Below are 24,723 nucleotides of genomic sequence, written 5' to 3' on the forward strand. Positions count from 1 at the left end.
TGGACTCTGGTGCTTCTGTTTTTGTGTCGTGAATGTTTAAACTTATAATATGGATCTCATCCAAATGAATTAAAAATTTGAAGTGTGGATAAATCCCTAGTAACTTGTTTTAACAATCATTGGCTCTCTCTCATCACCAATCAGCTTACACAATAATTTAGTTATAGTCACATAACCAATTCATTAGAAAAATACAACCTCCAAATAAGGCACTGAAATACATTTAAATGGCTACAATCTTTATAATTAAATCAGGAGATAAAAATCTTCACCATAATTTACAGTGTAAATTAAAGAGTTGTCTCAGCATATGGTTATCGACGTATTCATAGACCCATTTTCTGCTTCTTCAATCTTCGAAAAAAAATTCGGATCAGGAACTTCCCACTGATCCCACTAAGCAGAATGGTTTTTTTTTTTTTTTCTCGACGCTTGTATAGCTCCAACTCCATGATCAACGTATCAAAATTGGGAAATAAAAATTAAGGCCCTATGAAAAAAAAAAATGGCCTTCAAGTACCCTGAGCAGTTACTTGCCTACAAGCTTATAATAGGCATATAAACCCGATCCAAAAAACCCAAGAAGTTGCCCGATAACATTCAACTGCAAGGAAAACCCATTTCATTATCTCGTAAGGGCAGACACGGAACTGACTAAAAGATCAAAGTTCACAAATGTGTTCTATGGAGGACTACAAGAGTATAATTTACACTCACAGTATCAAATGGAAGCCCTCCAAAAATAATCCAGCCAAGTCCAATGGTAAAAAAATCCTACAACAGCACAGTGACAATAAATTTTATAAATATATGTCCTACATGTCTCGAGTGATTTGACTTTAAAATGTGTAAGGAGTATGAACACCATAACAGTACACAAAGTATCAAGAAACGAACACAGGAAGAATGTGAGACATGTCCGAGCTAGTGTTGTGCATTCTTGTTAACCAAGAGAGATGACCGGCACCAAGTACCAACAGGAATGTTCCCAAACTATATTACATCCTACTTTAAGATTTCAAAAGCATTTCAGACTCCATCCATATTTTCAACTTGTCTCTACAACATTTCCAAGTATCCCTTCAAAATTCTAAGATTTTTGTTCAAATTTTGATTCCATTCAATTTTGAAACAAATCAGCAGATATGTCAAAACAGACGTATGTCTTTTTTTTAAAAAAAAAAATTTATTATATATATATATTTAGATCCTTTATTAACAAGTCTAATATAAGCATCTCATACTGGTTTGTTAAACTATTTACCTTACTTATGGTCCATTCTCTTCTTCTATACAGACAACAACTAATTTGTGTTTTATCCGTGTCACTCTTGAACATTAATAAATGCTCATTTCTCTCTTAAAAAATGTATTTGCAATAACTAAATCATATATGCCTTTACAAATTCTAAGAGTTCTTCCCCTCCTCCATTTCATTTCCTAATTCATGTCCTCCGTAAATTCATTTTGTATCAGGTTCGTTCCGCTCCTACTAAACCGTTGAAGTCATCAATATTTTGTATAATTTGATCTACCGAATCCCAGAATACCCTTTTGGTGTTCTCATCTAATCCTCTTTGTGGTGGAAAAGTGCTTATTATATTTAACAATATTGTATCCAGTAAAATCTTATTAATTATAATTTTCCACAGTCTACAGCTTTGCCTCTTATGTAATGGTTTATTACTAATTCTTTCTCATTTTTATGGTTACCTTTTCCAGCCAAACAAAACAGTTTGTATCTTTTTCCAATTTCTCTAGCCTTTTCTTGTTTCCATTTGGTTTCTCATGCACAAACTATATTGATTATTCTTCATTTCAATGTGCCCATAACTCCACCACATTTAGCAGTCAATATTCCTATGAATAAACCATGTTACTATTCTAATTTTTGTTCCATACTATTTTATACTTATATTTTTCCTATTAGAATGAGGATTTAAACATAACGATTCGGCATAAATTTTACAGTTGGATGTCAACCTACACTCGCTCACCTTACATAAACTTTACAGTATTGTGCATGTGTGTAACAAAGGACATTGGTAAACAAACCTTCAGATTTCCACAAATTGTTTGCGTGAGTGCTGAATTAAGAGTTGTATTCAGGAATATACAGTAGTTCAAGAAGAAAGCCAGTATGCAGGATAGAAGCAACACAACCTGCCCATTTAAGAAAAACAAATAAATCAATGAAAGCAACACTGGCAGTACAACGCTCCTAATCACTAGGAAATTATTTTAAACACACCAGAACAAGGCAACATACAGAAATATAAGTATTCAATGACGAACTAAGGTTCCATTTTGATGGATGGATTAAATATGAACCGATTTTATTGTAGTCATTTAAGCTGTGGCCTAAATTTAAATTTCAATAAGATATATGGATGGATATGAGTCTTAGATACGTGCATTTGAAATGATAAAATGAGAGAGAACTTATTTGGAGTTCATGCCAAGAAGGATTCTAACCACACATGGATCCTAATAAAGTGTAATAATCTACATCTATAATTCTTTATCTTCCTCAGATCTCTTACTCCAAGTTCAGTGGCCATTCTTCATGTTCAATTATGATTTGAGTCACAAATCCTTCATTTGAAGTCCATCCACCCAGTTAGAGCCCAATCAATATGACATTCAATTAACTTGGTTCACAAGATGTAAAGATAATGAGGTAGTTGCAAAAAATGCTGATTAACAACTAATAATCAAAAATAAAATTTAACTTATTTAGAGTGTACTTGGATGTCCCACAAAATTTGATATCTCATTCTTATTCAAGGTGTCTTTCAAGGAATGAGAATGTTTTGATGTAAAAAGAGAGTAACTTTGAGTGAAAATGAGAGTTTTGAGTTAAGAATGACAATTCAAGGTACCTTTGAAGGAATGAGTGTGTGTTAATGTAAAAAGAGACGAACTTTGAGTGAAAATGAGCGTTTTGAGTTTAAAATGACCTTATTCAAGGTACCTTTGAAGGAACCAGAGTGTTTTGATGTAAAACGTTAGAAACTTCAAGTGAAAAAGAGGGTGGAGGAAGTAAAATTTCAAATATTTCCCCACTAAAATTAACTATGAGTGGAGGAAGTAAAAAGGAAGTAGAAGTGAAATAAGAAATAACAAAATTAGTTGATCTCTAATCATCACCCTTTCTTCTTTAAATGCTTTTCTCCATGGTATAGGTGATGTTCAAGATCTCAAATTTTGAGGTTACTGAATATGTCAAGAATTCCAAAATGCAAATGAAAGTACAGATGTGAAATAGAAAAGTTAATGATAACAAATAAATTAAAAATATCAATTTCTAGGTCGATATCAATTAATAAATTGAATTTGTGAAACTATTCATAAAAAAGAAAGAAAATTAATATAATGAAAAAACAAAAAAATACTCCCTCCATCCCAAAATAAGTGTCCACCTTTCCATATGAAGCTGTTCCAAAATAATTGTCTCAATTCAAAAGTCAATGTACTATATTTTACGACATTCTCAATTTACTCTTCCTACATTGAACTTATAAAAACAATTACATGTAAAACCATCACATCACTAGGGACCCACAGTGGGTAGATTTGGCAATTCATTCACTATCAATACAATAAAAAAATAAAAAATCCACATCTTAAAAAGTTAGGTTCCCAAAAAGGGACACTTGAAATGGGACGGAGGAAGTACTATTTTATGACTAAGGAGACTACAAATCAATAAACAAACACTAAAAATTATTAACCACCGACGACCTCAAAAGCTTAAGATAATTAAAGAGTGCGATTCGGTATTTATATCCTCAATTGCTCCTTCACACGTGTCCAGGCACCACTTTGGGATAAAACATGTGATGTACAAGATACTTCAGAGAGGTGCGAGATGTTAGCACACAACTGCCTGCTTCATCACCAATTCTACAACCAATATTCTTAAAGTGTAAACTATCAAAGAGGATATACTTTGAAGTATTTACACATCAAAAAGAAGTCATATCAAATTAATAGAATCCATAGATCCACAAGCAAAGCTCCAATACATGTCGCTGAAGTTGCTACTTTAGAAATGCAAGAGTAGTTTAGAGCCAACAAAATACGACATGTAGAAACTCCTAAAGAATAAACTCAAATCTAATGATGCTGAAATCAAACTACAAACAGAACCACGCACCCACACCCACACACACAAAACAAAGGGGAAATCAAACTATAAAGAACTTGTGATAGTTCCTAAAAGATATTAATTAAGTGAAAATCTGTCTTTGGTTACACTGCATTGACAGGTACGTGTGTTGGGTGTGGATGTATGTTTATGTGTCGGATTTATTAAATCTCCAAACCTGACGGCACGGGAACACAGCTAAGTATTCATATTTTGAGCAATATTCCTTTATATTTTTTGTAGGGTAAAATGGTGTTTTTATGTTGTATATAATCATTTAACAAAGGCACTTCACCTTTTTTGAAATAAAAATACAACACAAAGAATAGAGGAGCATATATACAATTATACAGTAAACTTGAATCATCTGATATGCTTACACTCATACCCAAATGTCATGTGTTTGACATGGGTACTTCATTCATTTAAAAGAGTCCATGTACCATAGATTTTTACCAAGGATGCAACTAGCATTAATCAGGTAAAACAAAACACATAAATATAAATAAGAGTAGAAAAAGGAAGGGGAAGGGAAAGGATTTTGTGAATGTAGATATTAGTTAAGAAGGAAATATAAGCATGCATAACCTCAAATTAAGAATTTTAGAACAAGAAACAACATTCCACGGTATCAAAATCAAGTTCGCAAGAAAGCAATCAGTTCTTCAATATTAAAATTGACAAACTTATGTGGGTGACCAAAACTTACCAGAAAGCCAGGTGAAAACAAATAGGGAAAATTCATCGTCATCTCCAAGTCACCCCGAACAAATGTCCAAAACAGTAAGAATGGTCCACATAATATTCCTACATCAGAAAGTAAAATGATCTTGTCTCAAAGCTCTAGAATTCTAGTGAACCACATTTTAGAAAATTAATTCACAGGACATCGTTTGGTCTAGAGACTGTCAGCTCACCATTGCACCACATAAGGCCAAAGCTATTGAGGCCACTAGATTTCCCTGAGAAAATATAAAAATCAACAATGAGCCAATGACAAAAGAAAGACAAAAAAGTGCCGAAGATGCCAAAGAGAAGGAGAAAGTACTACCAATACGAGCTATAGTTGCAAGATATATTGCGGTCGTGATGTTGGCTAAGAAAACAACACCATAGCCATAGGAGTCGAACGATAAGTCCCGAGCTCCCGCAACAAATGCACCAAGAACAATCAATGCTACACTGAAAAAACCTTAAAATTTTTGGTTAAATGAAGTAATTATGAACATTCAAATTCAGGTAAAGGATTTAACACACATATTTTTGTAGAAAACACAAAAAGTTTCACATGTTCTAAGGTCACAGATGTGTCTCTATGTTGACTGTTTATGCAGCCAAAGGGGAGCAGTTCACACTTCACAAGGAGGAGAAATATTCTGATTCAAGTGAATCCAAAAAAACTCAAAAGTTCGATAAGTGTCCAATCTGGGAGTACGGTTTGTGTAGGCCCTACCAATGATTTGGGATCTACCAACCCAACTAGTATCCAAAAAGGAGTTAAACCATGGGTCACATATTTTATTATATTTAAACTAATTACATTATATTTGCTAAAAGTAAGGCACATTCCAATTCATCTTTCATAATGAATTCCAAGAAAAGTTTGTGTCAAAGACATTTGTTCCATCAAACAAAAATTTATTATCATATTACTATAATGAACATACAACAGTAACAACACTTCACCACACTAGTTTCCAAGTGCAGACAAAATTCAAAATCATACAATCCAAACATCAATTATTTGAAGAAACCATGTAAATCTACATTCAAAACCACACATTTTTTCTAAGTCTGATTATTGCATCTCAAATGCATTATGCATTACAAAAATCAAAACTTTCCCCATCAAGAAAAAAGTAAAAGGATGCATAGATTTGTTATTTTACATACCAAGCAGTCATTTAAATACTGATACGTTGAAAATTGAAGTTTTTTGTTATTTAGGCTCAATAATTTATAATGAAGGAGAAATTAGAGATAATGTTAATCATAGAATTAAGGCAAGATGGGTTAAATGGAGGAGTGCATCCAGTAAATTGTGTAATTGGCGTACCCCGTTAAGATTGAAAGAGAAAATCTATAAAACAGCTATTTTACGAACAACAACCGAAAAAAAAAAACAACATATGCATAGAAAGTGTGGCGAAAATGAGAATGTTACAATGAACGTGTGGCAAGAAAATAATGGGTAGAATTAGCAATAAGCACATTTGTGAAATGGTTGACATGTACAAAGAAGACCACTAAATGCACCAGTTAGAAAGAGTGACATATTCCACATAGAAATTAATACTACGGGAAGGGAAAGATAAAAGTTGCCATGGGTGAGATTAGTAAGGAAGAAAATGTTTACAAGTGGTTCGACTGAGCCTACGGCATTGCATAGAGTGGAATGGAAAATAAGATTCATGTAGCCAACCCAAGTAATCAGGAAAAAGGCTTCATTGAGTTGAGTTGAATTGAGTTGCCGACACTAAGTTCTAGCAAAACTAATTTTTTTCTAGTAGTAATAAAATTCTTTAAACTACTCAGAGGAAGAAGAAAAAGTGTGTTGGAGTACTACTACGTCCCTACATTATACACAACAAAAAAATAGCATCCTAAGCTAAAATGAAGATCAGAGCTTAAGTTCCAATAAAACCATATCCCAGTACTTCAAGACAAGGCTCAAGGGGAATGCCTTGAAGCACAATCTTAGAAGCTTATGTAAACAGCGGCTCAAACTTTAAATGTTGAGTGTTTTATATCACTGATAGGATCTAGGCATGGCAAAATCTGCCATTGGTTGACGTTGTAATCAATGATTGAAACTACTGGATAGTTCACGAATGTCCAGCGACATTGAATGATTTCAACAATATGTTGCAGTATGAAGCAGTTGGCTCCTCAAAACAACTATATTGGATAAGTCCCTAACGTTGGAATGATTCATAAGCATTTGACGAACTTTGTAGAGATTGAAGTTGAGGGAATAATTTTTTTTTTTTTTTTTTTTATTAACATCACAAGAATTACATTATTATCTTCACTTAAAGACAAACAAAAGCATATGTACTGTAAGAAATCCGCTGTAAAAAAATGTTGTTTACCTTCCAACGACAGAAGATGTATACTTCTGCCCTGTTAGAATATACTCCATAAACATTGTAAATACCACAGTTGTCCTCCTGAGGGTGGTGTACATGGGTACATTTACTCCCCGCACAGACTCCATCACGGCTAGCTTTCAAGGAGAAACAATGGACAGACACTATTCACAACTAGTAGAGAGGGAGGAGGAATTTTTAATGGAAAAAAGTTCCACATTAAACAATGAAATGGCATACCATATAAAGCAAATAGGCTAGTGCAAGCGGGGAGGTGTGAATCAGTGTTCTTAATGGTACAAATGCTGTGGAGTTATCAGTGATAGTCAAGGATTCACCCCCATTGAAGGAAATAATCTTCCAGCGTCGTAACGCATAAAGAAAAGAACATGAACATATCATCTGCAGCAGGTACAAACGTATTAGACGAGCACATCAACACAAGTATGCAAAAAGCCAGAATCCATCTTACAGTTAGCGTTTAAAAGAGGTGACCAGACTGAAATTCAATGTAAAATACTATGGAACAAGAAATATAAGCTCTTTTCCTTCTCGATAAAAAGAAAGATAACTAAAACCACAAACAGGAATTGTTGGACATTGTGACATGAGGTGTTGGCAATTTCAATGCCCAAAACTTCATGGAGTAGTTTTCATTTTTATTCATTAAGTCCCGTCTGTGGAATATGCAGATGAAGATTTGCATTGTCAAGTAGATGAGTATTTTACTTTTAGATTTTTGAAAAGTTGTTTGAAAAGTTATTTTTAATTGATAGATTTATAAAATAAAATAAAAAATGTTTTAAAAATGTTAGGAGGAATTCATGAATCAATTCTGAGTGTTCACTGTTACTTAAAATTGAGTATCGGTACTCGTCTTGATAAAGAGCTGAGCACTGTAGTGAAATACAAACACTGATACTTGTGAGGCAGAGAGTTGAGCACCACTGCAAATAATCACAGCATTGATATTCAAACTCATTCTAATTGGTTCTAACTTATCCAAAATTTCTCAAAACTTGTTCCAAACTCCATTCTGAAAACAATTAGGGTTTAAAATTCACTTGTAAACATCTTTTTGTTGAATGAGATATATGCATATTCAGACTGATTCATTCAAAAATGGTTCCTTTAGTTTTTCTTTGCAATTTTTTCAGAGGCTAATTATTTAAAAAGCAATACAATTCATCATCCGCAAACACACAAATGAGAAAGATATGGAATGTTTAGCTTGTGTGATGATAATCGTCAAGTGGTTCTCTACAGCAATCTAAAGATTTTTGAAAGAATCAATGACTACTGGAGGAATCCATAGCCAATCAAATTTTTTTTTTTTTCAAAGGGTTTAACAATGATGGCTCTCTCCAAAGTCCAAAGCACCTCTTCATTTTAACCTTTCTTAAGTATCATGCTTGGGAAACTAAATTTGATATTATCCTCTCCTTCATATCCTTACCATCCAGTTCTGCTTCCACCTCTCCAATGACTACTAGATGAACTTGGAGAACTCTTTTCTCCTAATAGTTTATCATCGAAAAATGCAACCAATATTGCCACTTGCTGTTACCAGATGAAGGTTCTAACTCAGCCTAAGTTGCCTAACAATATTTCATAACAATTTTGAGTCCGCACACTTGGTAAATGCTATACTGTGCGAAAATTTAGATCATCTGCTACTTATATAAATAAATAAATAGATCATCTGCTCACTTCTCTTCTTTATTATTATTTTTTTTTTTTGGAGAAGTAAACAAATTTCACTCTTCTTCATTTGTTTCTTCTTCATGACAATCTGCCTCATGTAATCCTCTTATTATGGGAATTGAAGATTCCTGTTCATCATATCTCAATTGTTAGATCCGCTTGCCTCACGCAATCTTGATTTTCATCTTCCAGTTGCTATAACTTTGAAATGCTCCACACTTTAGACACTACAATTTACTGTCCACCACTGCAGCCTCCTTTTATTTGGCTAAAATACATTTATCTACCAGACAACATACTCTTTCTTTTATCCCTTTCTACTTGTACTGGCCATACCAGCACAAGTAGCAAGTAAAACTTGACAATAGCATGTACAAAACCTTGAATTTAAGTAGCAAGTAAAACTTGGCAATAGCATGTACACAACCCATATGACAAAATTCAACTTCATCTAGGTCTACTTTGTTTATATAAAATAATTTTTAAGAGGCCATTTAGTGTTCTATATCAGCCTTCCTATTATAGCAAATACACAATATTCGGCAAAAGTCACTATATGTCAATGACTCAATGTTTCACTTACAATGCATATAAGAAGAATTATTAGCAGTTCTAGGTGCTGGAAAAGAAAGCAAAAGAGTTCGTGAGTTTACCATGTAAGTTAAAGCATAGTCAATATAGCTACTTTTATCAGCGTCATTATTTAGCCACTCTCACTTGAACCCATAACTGTGCAAGATTTAGATTAACAGAAACAAAACCTAATTATAAGAGCACTTGTGTCTCCTATCCATATGGGGCACTTGCAATCTCTTAAACTCCTTTTACTTATCCTTCGAAAAGTTGATATCCCGCTAGATAATTCACTACAAACAGAACCTGAATGCATATTACTGCCTCACAGTTTACATCCTAGATTTAGAAGTAGAAAGGGCTAAACTTTGAGCTAAAACCACATTAGAAAAAACGCTTCCACATAATAATTATAGAATTTTTTTAGAGAGATTTATGTATCAACATCAAAAGGCATGGTCCACTAATTGAAAACTGGTCTGTTATTTATAGCCTTATAGGAATACCAGCTAAACAAGGAGTCCAATACTTCAACCACCTATAAATGGTAACATTATTTTCACTCCGCATTCAGGAAATGATAGTAGCTAGTATGTTTCATAGTAGCCACCTCGCCCTTAGTGTTTCTAGTTATAGGGCAAGTGTTCATATTCTACATTCAAGGTGGATTACTGCAGGCTGCAGCTCATCAAATCAAAAGCCAAAAGCTCCCCAACAATTGTGAGTAGATGGGGACAGCCAATGGGAGCTAAGCCAAATGGAAGATAGATCCAGTGTCCTATTCGGATTGCAAGAGAAGAACAATCCACTTCCTTATTTACATCTGGACAAGTTTCTCAAATTGATCTCAAAAACTCTTTTGATGACTGTATTCATGATCCCTGGTCCAAAAATCTACAGTACAAAGGTATAAGGTCGCTAGAAAACCCATCATGTTACCAATTTTTTTTTTTTTTTTTTTTGTAATTTTGATTTTTATTTAAGATAAAAATAACTAAAGGACTACCATTACAAAAGAAAACACAAGTAAAAATAATTGCAATCTTCTTAGCAAATTATTAGCCTGGTAATTCAAATACTCGTTAAATACATTGATTACAATCTGCAATACAAAAAATTAAGCAATATATAAATTGCAATGATAAACATCTGGCCATAAAATGAAGAAACCAACAAATACTGGAAATTAGGTTAGTAACTTTTACCTGGAAAAGTGTGATGACATTTGCAGATGGGAAGTTATAAGAAGAAAGAGCAGCTTTATTGAACAGTACCAAGAGCACTGTAAAACAGCATGCATGCCATGCTTGTAAACATTAAAGAAGAGAACAAGGGAGCGCTAATGAATGATGATAATGAAACCACTGATAAATTACATCATAAGGAGGAGAAGAAAGAAAGAAAGAAAGAAGGCATAAGCATACATGACAGAAAATTAAAGAAACCCCCAATCTGAAACTTTGGGGAAAACTTTAACCTAGTGGTGGTTCTGAGTTCTGATGAATAGAAAATCTTGCTTCATGTTTAATGTTGACTAATATTCATCACCCTCCGAAAAATTTTCATGTGAGAAGCAATTCCATGACTAATTGACCCCTTATATAATCAATTCTACTAAAACTTTTGTATCCTTTAAAGTAAACAGTGGAAATCATGCATCTTGGTTCTTGAGCAAAAATTGGAGAGATGGCACAAATGCAAGAGTGCAGGGCTCCCACCAAAGGAAAAGTCCATGAGGGCGCTCTCACTATGAGCTTGTGCCCTCATCTGCTGTTAACCAGTTGACATTATTAACCGGTCGATCCAATGGAGGAGGGCATGAGTTGATCAAACAGATGAGGGCACAAGCTTATGATGAGAGCACCCTCGTCAGAGGGCAACATTCAGATAAAAAGAATGTTTTACGTGTTAAAAAAAACTCTATCTGAATGCCACTGTATATGTTTGCTATCCAGAGAGAGCAAACATACAGAGTGAGTTGCTACCAGCCTACACCATTTAATGGAACTCTGAGAAAAATTGAACTTCAAATATTTCCTTCATCAAAGGCATAAAAATATTGGCTTTAAGGGACTTCACAGCAACATTCAGATAACAAGAATTTCCAAATGACAAATTGGAAAACTGAAACTATTTTTTTGCTCCATTTGGTAAGAAGCTGTAAAATTTCAAGGATGACAAGTATGAATGATTGAAGAAATAAGCAGCCTTTTGCTCATATTATTTGGATGGGTAGGAAAGGAATAAGGGAAGAAGGAAAGGAGCATTGTGTGTTTCGAGCATTACGCACTTCCGTGATTGAAAAAGGCTTGTCAAAAGGACACCAATGTAAAAGAAAATGAAGAAAGATGCTTATCACATCCTTTCCTCCCACTTTTGGGAGGAGAGGATATAATGGGTCCATGGCAAAAGGACTTCCCTCAATTCTTCCTTTTCCTTCCCTCTTGCCTGTACCAATCAAGTAAGGTCTTCTGTTCCTCCCCCTTTCCGTCCCCTCATCCTTCCATCAATTTTTCCCTCCTACCAAACACTCCCTAAGAGAAAAATTATATTGCAGGAATGACTTGATACTTTTAGTCTACTGTATGTACTCTCTCTCTCTCTCTCTCTCGTATTTGCATACTCGTTAGAGTTGTTGAGTTAATAAGTATATAGGGAGTTAAGGAAGAAATGTTACCATGCAATTCAAGTGTGTGAAGTGAAGTGAAGTGCAAGAGCATACTTGTAGCGGGTGCATATTGATCTTAGTGCATCACAAACATGTAAATGTTGTCTTATATTTGAGTTCTTGTAAGAAAGGGGATAATTGTCCGAATTCTTGCCAGCTAGTGTGACGGAAATAACTGATCATACAAAGGATAGTGAAATTTGATTATTTTGAATCCAAGCTCACATGATTGCTAATTAGAATTCAACAATTTACGAGGTATACTTAGCTAGCATGGTCGGTGGGATGGGGAAACTAAAAATCAGACCAAAAGAACAAACTAAGTTCACATGATTCTCAGAAGTGCACATTTTAAAACCAGAATCAATTTCCATGAATATTTCTATTCTGTCAAATATAAAAAAAGAACAATTTTTTTTCCCTTGTAGGTGCAACTTTTATATAAAAGATGGATCCAACATTTAATAACATGTCAAAATGATCATATAAGAAAATAAAGACCGTCCAAACCAGTATTAGGATACATCATCATCTCAATAACATGTCAAACCTAAACTGCACAGTTCTAGAAATGCTTTTCTGATAAACCCCAATTTGTAGATTCAGATTGTAAAGTCAATTCTGCTAGACATTAGTGAATTTAGTACATAACTAGACAAGGATATGCACAATCAACTAAAGGAATTCATCAAACTGCAAAATGAACAGAAAAAACATAGTAAAATGAAATAAGAAAAATATTAAACAGCAAAAATTACATGAAAATTTCATAAAAGCAAGGAATTATTCAAACAATAACCACCAAAAATCAAGCAATTAAGAAAACTACAGTGAAATGATAGATTGTGAGGTAGGTATGTTTCAAGCACATAAAGAAAAGAAACTACTTTCTCTTCCTCCTAACTTGTAATGAATTCCTTTTCTCCCTCAAACTGATTAAATTTAGTAAAACTCAACATATATATATATATATATATATAGGTTTCTCCTTCTAGGTTTGAAGAGGAACATCATACCAGCACAAGACATGTATGAGATTGCAGCGAAAGCTCCTCTTTTGGTCATTGCTGATCCTTTGAAAAGCTTGTCATCGCCTCTCGGAGCATCAGTCACTGGTAATATCAGATTGTTCTTCGTCGAATTCAAAGCCATTAGAGAGATCAGACTATCTTTCTCTCTCTAGTACGAACACTTTCTTCTCTCTCTAAAACACGCTTTCTCTCTTGATTCTTCCTCTATCTCTTGATTCTGTGTTATGCTCTGGGAATTGGAAAGTTCAACGTTAAGCAGGCTCTGGGAATTGGAAAGTTCAACGTCAAGCAGGGTAGTTAGGTACTGTTTGCAACGGCAGCGAACTCAGTGAGCCAACCCGTGAGTCGAAACACTTGCAGTGGACTTCAATAATTGGGGAAGTTGGGAGAGAAAGTAAATGAGAGAAAATCAAAAAAGAGAAACCATACAAAGGGTTTTACTTATGTAGAATCGTAGATATATATGCATTGCTTAATTTTTTTTTTTCTGTGTTTAAAAGATTTATTCTTTTTCATAACTAATACAATTATTTCTTTTCTTTTCCTTCTCAATTATTCAAACGAGCATACGAGTAGAGAAAAACAAAAATAATACTAACATCTATGCATGGGGAAAAATATTGAGTAAAAAAATATAACATCTATGCATTGGGAAAAATATAGTGTAAAAAAATATATATTTTTTTTCTGAGTGTAATAAACAAAACATGAAATATATATTGTCCTATATAAATAATAGGCAAGATTGATGATCACTAATTTGACAATACTTTCCTCTACTTATTTTCATTTAAAATCTGTTGGCTGAGTTATTTGATGTTTTCCCTTCCTTTCCTTTAACTTATATTCCTCTTTTTAAACCAATCAAACATTTATTTTCAATTTTTAATAACGAATAAAATAATTTGACAATTTCATAATGTATCTACGCCTTACCTTCTAGGCCTACTAATATATCCTCTTCTCAGAGTTCAAAATTCAAATCTATTAAAAAAACCATTCTAGATTGTTAGATATAAGATGAATATATTCAAGTATTATTGTTTAACCTACCAATTAAACAAATAAAAATTACAGAATAATATTTACAATGTGTATATTAAAATGTAAAAAGAGACTACAAAATGTACTGGGATAAAAATTCAAGGAAACGATCACGGTGGGACTCGAACCCACAATCTCCCGCTCCGGAGGCGAGCGCCTTATCCATTAGGCCACGCGATCGTTGACGTGACATTTCTTGATATAATATAATTTATCCAAAAACTACGCGTTTCTCTGCATCATAATAATAACGCATGTAAATGTGAAATGGTTATGAACTATGTGAATCTGTTGTGAAGTGCCCCCCTAGAAAGGTCTATCTACTACCTTCAACAAAGGGATTTTCCTACTATTCAATATTAAGGGATGAAAATGTATTAGATAGCCCTAAAAGAAATATGTATTTATAAATTTTGACATGTTAAATTAAATTCCAAATATTCTGCACAAAGACAATAAATTGGCACCTCCATTTGATAGACACTTGTACTTTCCTGATGGACTGCCAAAAATATAGGACAAAAAATTCCTTTGGAAATTTATAGAAGATGAAGATTCTCATTACAAAAGTTTATTAGATCTTCTGTAAAATAAAGTACAAATCATTGTAAACTCTTCACTGCCGTGATACATATAAGGTGGACTCAACTAAAATCATTCAAGAAGAAACATTCACTTTGAAAACAACTTTTTTCTGCACAATTAGTTTCACTTTCGCCGTGTAAATGATCATTTACCTTCTTCTAACTAAGACATCTAACTCCAACTAGCTCAAAAATCTTGACATAAGACACAATAACACAATTGATCTACATTAATCGAATACATCATCATTTATGAAAAGAGAGGATGAAGAAGAATTAGCAGAAGACGATGAGGAAGACGACGAAGAGCTGAAGTTGAACTCAATCTGCAATCTCTGATGTAGGGAGAAATAAGAAACTGTCTCCTTTTTCTCTCTCTCTTCCAGTTCTTTAAGCGGAATAGCAGCAAGAAATCTCTTAATAAACTCTCTACAACATTCCTTTCCTCTCCAGATTACCTCTTCCCTTTCCTTTTCCTCCTCAGGTTTAGTACTCCCATCCCCTGCCTTTTCCTCTGAGGTGGCCTTTTCCTTCTCTACCTTCCCCTCCATCAAAGCCGACTCGTCAAACTTTAGTATGAATGCTTGGTTGCACCCTTCAAAGAGCCTCTCCCCCAACGTGTCGATGATATAGTAAGCATTGGCTTCCACCTTCAACACGAAGAAATGGTCATTCCAACTCACAATGTAAACCCTAGGTTCATTGTGTTGTTCAGCATTGCTACTAATCTCATCATTCCAAATACCATCAAAAGACATTAATTCTTTCAAGGACTCAAACTTTTCAGGGCCAAAGAATCCGACGAAGGACTTTTCGCTCAATACAGACAATGGACAAAGGTCAGCTTGCAAGACAGTCTCGAGATCAAAATGCTTGTCAGGGAACCGGCTTAGCAAGGCCTCATTTTGACAAAGTGTTCGCCATTCGGAGGAACCTTGTACGATGAGGCTGTCGAATTCTGACCTTGTTGGCATGGCATTTTGGTTTGTTTGAAGCCAGTGGGCAATGACTGCAACCAGGGCTGTGCAGGCACTCTCTCCGGCAGCTTTGTCGCTGCGTTGGTCGAAGGAGGCCATGAACACATTGGCTTTGAGCTTTGTTTGGCCATCTCTACTTACTAGCTCCTTCACTTCCCAGTTACTTGTGGAGCCACTTTCATCTTGGCGCTTTGATACAGAAGGGTCAGTGACACCTCGTTTCTGCAAGAAATAGATGTGCAAAGCAAAGCATATTTAGATAACAAATTTTACCAAATATTGAGATGTTTGGAAGAGGGAAAAGAAAAGCAAGGGAGAGAGTCTTTGGAATTAACTAGTGTTATGTTCGGGAGCACTAAATTGGAGATTGAAATTGAGAAAAATTTAGTTCCACATTAAAACTAATTTTTCTCTAATTGCTTATGAAAATAAATAAAAATTGTCGAGTTCCAATTCTAAGGTCTCCCAAATGTAACATAAGTTCAAATTTGATGAATTGAAAAGCTAGGAAATAATGCAGCTGTTACTAGTTTTAAATGAAAACAATGACACTATAAAAAGAAGGTTGGCACATGTAATCGTAAGTTCACATAAACCTAACCAGGTTCTGATTTGAGTGAAGTATCAAACCAAATGTGAGTTGGTTTGGATGATGACAAATTAGAATTTAGGCCCTCCATATATCTATCTACACATACAAAATGGTAAAAATTTGATTAAAATGTCAAATCAAGTAGTAGGATAGTGACATTATGCATAAAAAGTTAAATACTTGAATTTGTAATAGTGACGAAATGTGTTTGGTGAAAAAATAAAAATAAATAATAATAATAATAATAACAACAAGCGACCATTATTTCCAACATTTTGTGTTAAATAATAACTACACAAGTTAAGGCGTTTATTTAGGATTAAAACTTTAGTGTAAAGAGTCTATGAGTTTTGATTCAAACCCATTCCACACACTAGAATTTGGAAACATTCAAAGTCAATAATTTCTCAAATAAAACTAAATATAGAAAGAGAGTCAACAAGGTAAACTCTCTGTGTCTCTCTCAATAAGGACATCTTGTCCTCCCCCCTTAAAATAAAAATAAAAAACTTTTAAAAAGATGTAGGGCATATTTTGTTCAATTTTTAAAAAAACTGTTCAATAAATTATAAAGTCAGTTACCTATTTTATTTTATTTTTCAAAATTATGAAGGAAAAAAAAAAACCCTGAACCTGAACCAAACACAGCCCTATCTTCTGAAATCATGTGATGTAATGTGATGAGAAAAGTAGAAAACTGGATAGCCAAACAAGTCCTAAAATAGATGAAAAAGTTAAGGAGAACTGACCAAGTCAACGGAGGAAGAGCCTCTTGGTCGTCGGTCAACATATTGATTCCTCTCATCGTCCTCATCTCCGGTCTTCTTAATCAACGGCTCTACTTTCGTCTTGGCCGGTTTATGAGTCACCCGCCTCCTCTTCCAAGAAAAGAACCCTGCCTTCCTGACCGGTTCCGACTCAGCCTCTGAACTCGGAAACGAATCCAACTCGGCCTCCGAACTCAACTCAGAATCGCGAGTCACAGCAGCAAACTCGCTCTCTGACGTCCCTCCCGAGTCCAAAACGATTGACTCGTCCGAGTCACCAGAACCCACTTCGTCTTGACTCTTCTTTCTCCCTCCTCTCCCCTTGTCATCCATCAATCCCTTTCTTGAAAAACCTTCCACGTACTTTGACTCGGTTGAGTTTTGAACCGTTCCAGCTGAGTCTAGAAAATTTCTAATCTCCACAAAGCTAACATACACCTGCAGTACAAAATCCCTCAACCAGATCAGCGATTATAGAGTATCTAGGATAAGGCGGTGAGGCGGTCAAATTATAAAATGGGTCCCACTAATTATGTTAAAATTCATGAAAATCGTAACCTTGTTTATTTTAATCTTGGCCGTCAATTTCTAAAATGACCGTTGTGAATAAACTATTTTCTGAAAAATAAAGAAAAAATTACTGAAAATTAGAAAGTTTTTAAAAATTTAGAAATAAATCTGTTAGAAATTTCTAGTTGTTCCAACTTTCTTTCACTTCTTTCCTTTTTCGGTGTTTCTAATGTTTAAGAACTACAAAAACTCCTGGATCCAGAGTTGCATCATTATCTCTCGAAAAACCAATTATCTGGCAAGGAAATATTTTTTATTAATAATATTCTTTTTCAATATCTATGTTAATAAATTCTATATTTCTATGGCCTAAAAGTAATTTTTTTTCTTTTTTCTACCAAACACAAATTACACAATAAGAAGAAAATTTTGAAATTAAAATCGAGCTCATAAATTATTACCCTCCCTGGGTGACAAATAACATAGCACTCACATGACAAGTCACTTACCGAAAGGGTAGCTTCTCGGACAACTCCGGCGACCCGAAAACTAATTGGAATTTTTCTTTCAATTCCAGACTCCATTGTTGAAGCCCATTCAGCTAAATTTAGGGACACCTTCCCAATCACCGCCAATTTAGCCTTTGACTCTGCTTTCTCTCCCTAAAAAATTAAAATAAAATAAATCCCAAAAATCTATCTAGAGATGCATGTGAAATAATGAATATATATATATATATAATGTATAACAACTTACATATAATAATCTAAAGGACACATCCCACGGACCAAATGTGTTGTCTTTTGAACCGATGGAAAAATCACACACATTCTCGAATTCATCTTTGTCCCATTCGATGGATTCCCCTTTCCTCACAGTCTTTTCGGTGGAAATGCTTTTCCTCATCTTGGAAGTTCGATGGAACGGAACCAGAACACCCTTGGGTCCTCCTTTCCATCTCATCTCAATCACCATTACTTTCTCTCTCTCCGAATTCTCTTCTAATTCGACATCGAATCCCTCGAGCCTCACCGGCTTCAGCTTCACCTGAAACTTCCTTGTCTCCGCCGCAGCGGGGGGCCACGGCGCCCATTTCTTCATTATCGCCACCATTTTTAGAGAGAGAAAGTAGAGAGAGAGAGACAAAATGAAATGAGAGAAGGGGGAGACGGACTTGTTCTTTTATAGAGGGGAAGGACTATTCATTGGAGGTGAGTTGGCCAATGTGAGACACACGGAATAAACCAAGTGAGCCAATAATAGACTGACACGTCATTAGAAAGATGACATGTTGGCCGCTTGACATTGAATCATTGACGTGGCAGAAGAATATTGGATGTAATAAGGGATATGCTTGGGCGTGTTTGCGGTGGATAATAATTTGTGGCATGTGATTAAGTTGGTCTGTCACTGGACGAATTAGGCGATGACAAGTAAACACGGAAAGGATAAATTTGAACACGTGCAGTACGCATGAGGTGTGTATAAGGAGGATATGCTTTATATAGTGCACGTGCGGTTGCGTGCAATCCGATAATAATAATAGCATACTTTTAAGGCAGGCTACCCTCTGTCCTGTGCTGTCCTGCCCAACCAAAGGTTTCCTATTAGAGCATCTCCGACGAGCTTTATGCTTTATGAATTAATCATGTTAGTATTTTTTAATAATTATGTCTAGTCTTTTTTAATATTCACGTCAGCATATTAAAACTTTTACCCCCTGTCCGGTGCTATCTTGCCCAACCAAAAGTTTCCTATTAGAGCATCTCCGACTATTAGAGCATCTCCGACGAGCTTTATGCTTTATGAATTTATCATGTTAGTATTTTTAAAAAATTAGGTCTAGTATTTTTTAATATTCACGTCAATATATTAGAATTTTTAAATTTTAACTATTAGATGTATTCTAATGGTGCATTTTTACTTTTTAAAAATATTAATATTTTAATAAATTTTATTTTTTAACTTTTTGTAACGACTATATTTTTAAAACGGTTATTTCGGATGTATTGGAGAAGATGGGTTGGATATGAAGTAAATAATATTAGGGGATGATGTATTTATAGAAAAAAAAAAATGAAAGGTTATATATATATATATATATATATATATATATATATAATTCAAAAAATATGTTTTTGTGCTAATATAGCCGTTAAGGCACTGTTTGGGTCAGCCAAACAGTGCCTAAAACGGCTATAATGTTAGTATGAATATTTTAGAAAGTAAAGTTTTTAAAAAAAAAAAAAAAAAAAAAAAAACACTTTTCTTTATTTTTTTTAAACTTTTTTTTGCCCAAAAAGCCTTAATGACGATTTGGTTCAATTATTTTGAGGAAAAAATAACATAAAATAAATTTTTTAAAAAAAAGACCAAAAGAAGCAAAAAAATCTATTTTTTAGCTTTTTTTCCAGGCAAACATGCCGAACAGTGTTTTGGGTTAAAACACAGCTCTAGCCAGGAATTAAAAAAATAAAACAAAACAGAAGCAGGCCCGTGGCTCGCCAAGAGGGTCGCTAAATACCACGACCCATTAGAAGGGGCCCAGTTTTTGGAGATGCTATTGAAGCAGTCTAATAGCGAAAAAGGGCCCAAAATCTCTAAAGTATGGGCCGTTGGAACTGCTCTTAGAATGCTAATTTATGTTAATTTATCCATTTGTTTGTAATTAGATTTTTAAAATTTTATGGTAAATTAATTTAATATTTGAATATTTTCTTAGAAAAATGGTATTACATTCTATTGAAATTCACTAGAATACTAATGTGGGATGAAACCGAACTAATTTGAGACGAGGCTAGAGGCTCTGGTGACCTCTCTTAATTGATCACAATTATATTATAGTTGTACGTTCATTTAAAAATATAAACTTTAAAAACAATAGTGTTACATATTTATATATCAATAACTGTTTGGATTGCGGGGAAAAAAAAAATGGATTATTAATAACTGTCCGGATTTCCAAAAAAATTACATTATGGGAATGGATTATTTTCTTTCCTTTTTTCTAATTGTACGTCTTTTAACTCTCTCTCTCTCTCTCTCTCTCTCTCTCTCTCTATATATATATATATATATATATGTGCTAGATTTACAGTTGACAGATATATGATTATGCAAATCTAATTTTCACTTACCAACAAAATAGATGATTGCAAGTGCTATATATATATAAAAGGAAATGAAAGTAATTGTTTACGTATATGTATATACTATATTATTAAGTGATCAGAAGAGGAAAAAAATTAAAAACAAAACTATATGTGATCAACTGAGAGAAGAAAGTTTTAAAAAAAAATTGAGAGAGAAGACAGAATAGAGGGCATTTTTGTTTTGCGGGATCGTGGTTGTTTGATTAGATAAAAATAGCAAGAAATGAAAATTGATTTTCTATTATGTATTTGATTATGATAAATATTTATTCAAAAAAAATGTAGAAAAATATCAGATTATAGTTTGATACCTAAATTGTTCTTATTTTATAAAAATAATAAAATAATAAAGAGTTAGTAATAAAATATATTAAAAAAATAAAGTTTTCAAATTAATTTAAACCTTCCGAACTACTAAAAACATCTAGAAATGAAAGTCAAATTAACTAATGATAAAGTTGTTGGTGGACTCTAATTCTTTGAAACTTAGTAAAGAACTGGTGTTGTTGTCGCCTTTAATCTGTTATTGTTGTCACCTTCAAACATAGATGAAGTTAATTGTGTTTTGTGCCAAAACATTTTGGAGAAAATAAAAAATTATAAGAATCTTAATTTTCTACAATTTTTTTTATTTTCTATTTAACCAAATTATAAAAAAAAATTAATAATTTTTTATTTCTCCTCTTTTCTTTTTTCAGTTGATTCTATAAAGAATGTGGAGTAAAGATGTCACGCCCCAAAAATTCTAATACAAGAAACCATTGTCCTATACTAAAATGTGTTGCGTGACTCACATCATACGTCCACCATAATCCATGATTAAATCAATAAGAAAACATTTTTTTGAAAAATCCATCAATCCAAAGGAAATCTGTTACATCCCCAACTAATTTAAAATTTTACCAACTAAATGAATCTCATTACAAAATGTTTGCTAAGAAACAATAATAAAATCAAAACGTGGAAAATTCGGAAAATCTCCATCTCCCATCAAGCCTCCTTTGCAAGTTAAATCCATATGCACCTGAAAGTGATAAAGGGATGAGCTCATAAGCCTAGTAAGAAATTGCTAAACACTATCATCGTTCAGCAAGTTAATCCTTACTTAAAATCCGTATATATATACATACATAAGTGACCACGAAATATTTACTAATCATCGTCATTCTATATCATTTAACTCAAACTGTGAACTTGTAACCCATCTAAAATTTAAATTACTAAAATTTCACTTACCTCACATGAGCCCCTGGCTCCCCTTAACCAGTTGGAGTTCCAATGCCAATACCTCACATGAGCCCCTAGCTCCACTCCAAATAAATGATGTGAATTGCATAGTCCCTGACTACCAAATACATATATGTGGCTAGGTTGTACGTCTACTCACCCAGATGACCCCTGACCACATCCACACACTAAAGACACCTTTAACTCAATGGCCATAACAAAAGAGTAATTCACTCCCGTAGATAGTCCCTGACTGCACTCAACAAACTCATCATTGTATAAGTTCCTGACTACTGCTCCAACTTGTTTAATCAGATCAATTAAACACTAAAAATATTTAAATAATTCATACTCATAATAATTTTCTCTCTTTTTAATCATGGTGATCCCTTGCCTTACACTAGTGAGTCCTGGCTAATTTTCCACCGAGTCAATCAAATATACAATAAGGCTACAATTAGAAATGAGCCAATTACAGATCCTTAAATGCATCATTGTAGCCGTCCTCTGAACTTAACATCGATACACAACTTATATGTAAATAATAATAATTTAATAGCATAGATGTACATGCCAGCAACCAATATTGAATGATTAATTGAACACCTACTCCACCTATATGTGTATGTAATTTAAATACTATTATATATCTCCAAATCCTCATATCTATGTGCAGCACATACACCACATCATGAGTTCATAGTTCTTTATTTTATAATTATCTCCAAATCAATGATTCAACATTCAAGTACTAGTATCTCAAGTAAATGTCAATCAGGTACTTAAAACTCTAAAAATGATTTAATCAATACAGGCTATGATCAACCCATTTCTTGCTCATTCTCATTATGTACCTATGGATTAAAATTCCAGACGAAGTATACCCAAGAACACAAGGAATTACTGTTCGACACTACTTAGATCCCATGTGTGTGTCCATGTACTCAGAGACTATTCCATAAAGCAATTTTAAAATATTTTGACTACACACTAAAATATCACAATTCACTTTCTAATATCAGTGCAATCTTAAATAATATCAAAAATAGCATATTAGGTTGCATTACATATAAGAGACCAAAAGCAAGAATTAACTTGCCTGACTTTTCTTCGCTTCACAACAACAAACACGTAAAAATCCTCAGGATAGCAACGTAGGTAAAACCTTATTACAACTAATTCTATATATATAAATATATAGTGCTAAAAATCACGGTTGTTACAAAAGAATAATCCATAGTTGATGGAGTTGATAAATCTTAGCATATACCTTCATTTGGATAAAAGTCACCAATAAGGAAGGACGTTACTCTCATTGATTATCTCACGCTTAGTTAGTTAATTCGTACTTAAGAATTTTGAAAAAATATTTCAGTTTGTCGATCAGAATTGAAAGATAGTGTTTTTTTTTCATTACTCCGTATCTAACACGTTTATTAGTTTTGTTTGCTCCCTTTAATTCGTAACTTAATTATTATTTTTTCTTTTCATTCACGAACTTCACTTAAAAACGTATTTTTCTAAAACACAAACTACCGTCTTTTCTACCCTCTTACTTGGCATAGTTATTATCTTTCATGCCATCAAAATAATGTTATTTGTTGTGCAATCTTGGGAAGGTTATGACCACTCTCTCACTTAGTTGTTCTACATTCAAGGTATCACTTTTTTTTTTAATCTCTTATTGTTGTCACTCTAATGTATGATCTTTAATCAAAGTAATAATATATATATATATATACACACACACTTGTAAAATACTATAATCTTGAATAATCATAAGTTTTTATTGATATTTGTAGATATTTATAGATTTTTTGTTTTGTTGTGAGATTTTTAAAATTTTGTTAGTATCTTTATTATTATTATTTTAGAAGTTTGTAGATCACCACACTCCCTAGATGTTTTAGGATGATATCACATTATATACTAATGATTTTTTTTTTTTTTTTTATGATTATTGTGAGAGTGTCAATTGTAATATATTTATTTTATTATTTGTTACACATTCTTTATTGTCCTTACAAATATATGATATATAAAAAAATAATAAGATGTGTATAGCCACATTTTTTATCCCGAATTTTTAGTGTATATAACGTATTATACATGTATGTATTCATATTTGTATTTTTAGGTTTCCTTATTTTTTTATTTAAAAAAAAATATGAATTTACGTTTTCGTATTCATATTATACTGTATTTTACTTACTATGATCTCAGCCATTAGATCAAATAAATTAAAGAGTTAAAAATTATAATCTGTTCTCAAAAGTAAAATGGACTCGTAGTATATTTGGGCGATTAAATTTCCATTGCAGTTTCAAGACTTTAATTTTTATTTTTTTCTTTTTCTTGTTCTTTAATAACCCCTCACCTTATTCCTACGTTTAAATTTCATTTATTAGTCTACAGATAAAATAAGAAGGATTTGATTACCAATAGAAAGTCATGTAATTCAAAATAAATAAAAGAGTAAAAAGAACAATTTTAAATAAAATTTGGCATATTGAGTTGGTGGTAAAAATAAGTTAAGATATTTTATTTATAAATCTTACTCCATGTTTTAGCTCATAGTGATAAACACAAAGTGGTTAATGATATTTTAATTTTTAATAAAATATATATTTATTTATTATTGTAGGTGCAAAAAAT

At 33.2% G+C, this 24,723-nt stretch overlaps 2 protein-coding genes and 1 non-coding gene across 3 annotated transcripts; all 3 read right to left on the reverse strand.

The window, feature by feature from the left end:
* Positions 1-495: 495 nt before the first annotated feature.
* On the reverse strand, positions 496-13,644 carry LOC132286356 (UDP-N-acetylglucosamine transporter UGNT1). Its single transcript, XM_059788681.1, has 10 exons — positions 13,201-13,644; positions 10,722-10,798; positions 7,480-7,641; positions 7,243-7,376; positions 5,202-5,332; positions 5,068-5,112; positions 4,860-4,957; positions 2,056-2,163; positions 718-774; positions 496-604 (listed from the first exon to the last, which is right to left on the reverse strand). Exons 1-10 carry the CDS (start codon positions 13,334-13,336, stop codon positions 530-532), a joined length of 1,023 nt encoding a protein of 340 aa, XP_059644664.1. The 5' UTR covers positions 13,337-13,644; the 3' UTR covers positions 496-529.
* Positions 13,645-14,366: 722 nt separating this feature from the next.
* Positions 14,367-14,439, reverse strand: TRNAR-CCG (transfer RNA arginine (anticodon CCG)). Its single transcript has one exon. It is a non-coding gene; the product is annotated as a tRNA-Arg (tRNA).
* A 334-nt stretch (positions 14,440-14,773) lies between these two features.
* On the reverse strand, positions 14,774-18,845 carry LOC132284800 (uncharacterized). Its single transcript, XM_059786926.1, has 4 exons — positions 18,446-18,845; positions 18,199-18,351; positions 17,162-17,617; positions 14,774-16,042 (listed from the first exon to the last, which is right to left on the reverse strand). Exons 1-4 carry the CDS (start codon positions 18,800-18,802, stop codon positions 15,074-15,076), a joined length of 1,935 nt encoding a protein of 644 aa, XP_059642909.1. The 5' UTR covers positions 18,803-18,845; the 3' UTR covers positions 14,774-15,073.
* Positions 18,846-24,723: the final 5,878 nt, after the last annotated feature.

This window comes from Cornus florida, unplaced genomic scaffold, assembly GCF_030987335.1.
Source record: "Cornus florida cultivar Cherokee Brave unplaced genomic scaffold, ASM3098733v1 CherokeeBrave_3.0.0_Hap2_Chr11, whole genome shotgun sequence".
NCBI lineage: Eukaryota > Viridiplantae > Streptophyta > Magnoliopsida > Cornales > Cornaceae > Cornus > Cornus florida.

Coding starts and splice junctions, on each gene's coding strand:
- LOC132286356 (XM_059788681.1), bottom strand. CDS start 13,336: ATGGCTTTGAATTCGACGAAGAACAATCTGATATTACCAGTGACTGAT. Junction 2,164..4,859: donor TGTTTTCACCTGGCTTTCTG/GTAAGTTTTGGT, acceptor TTAAATGGGCAG/GTTGTGTTGCTTCTATCCTG. Junction 775..2,055: donor CAATTTGTGGAAATCTGAAG/GTTTGTTTACCA, acceptor GTGCTGTTGTAG/GATTTTTTTACCATTGGACT.
- LOC132284800 (XM_059786926.1), bottom strand. CDS start 18,802: ATGGTGGCGATAATGAAGAAATGGGCGCCGTGGCCCCCCGCTGCGGCG. Junction 18,352..18,445: donor TGTCCTTTAGATTATTATAT/GTAAGTTGTTAT, acceptor TTAATTTTTTAG/GGAGAGAAAGCAGAGTCAAA. Junction 17,618..18,198: donor TCCGAGAAGCTACCCTTTCG/GTAAGTGACTTG, acceptor TTTGTACTGCAG/GTGTATGTTAGCTTTGTGGA.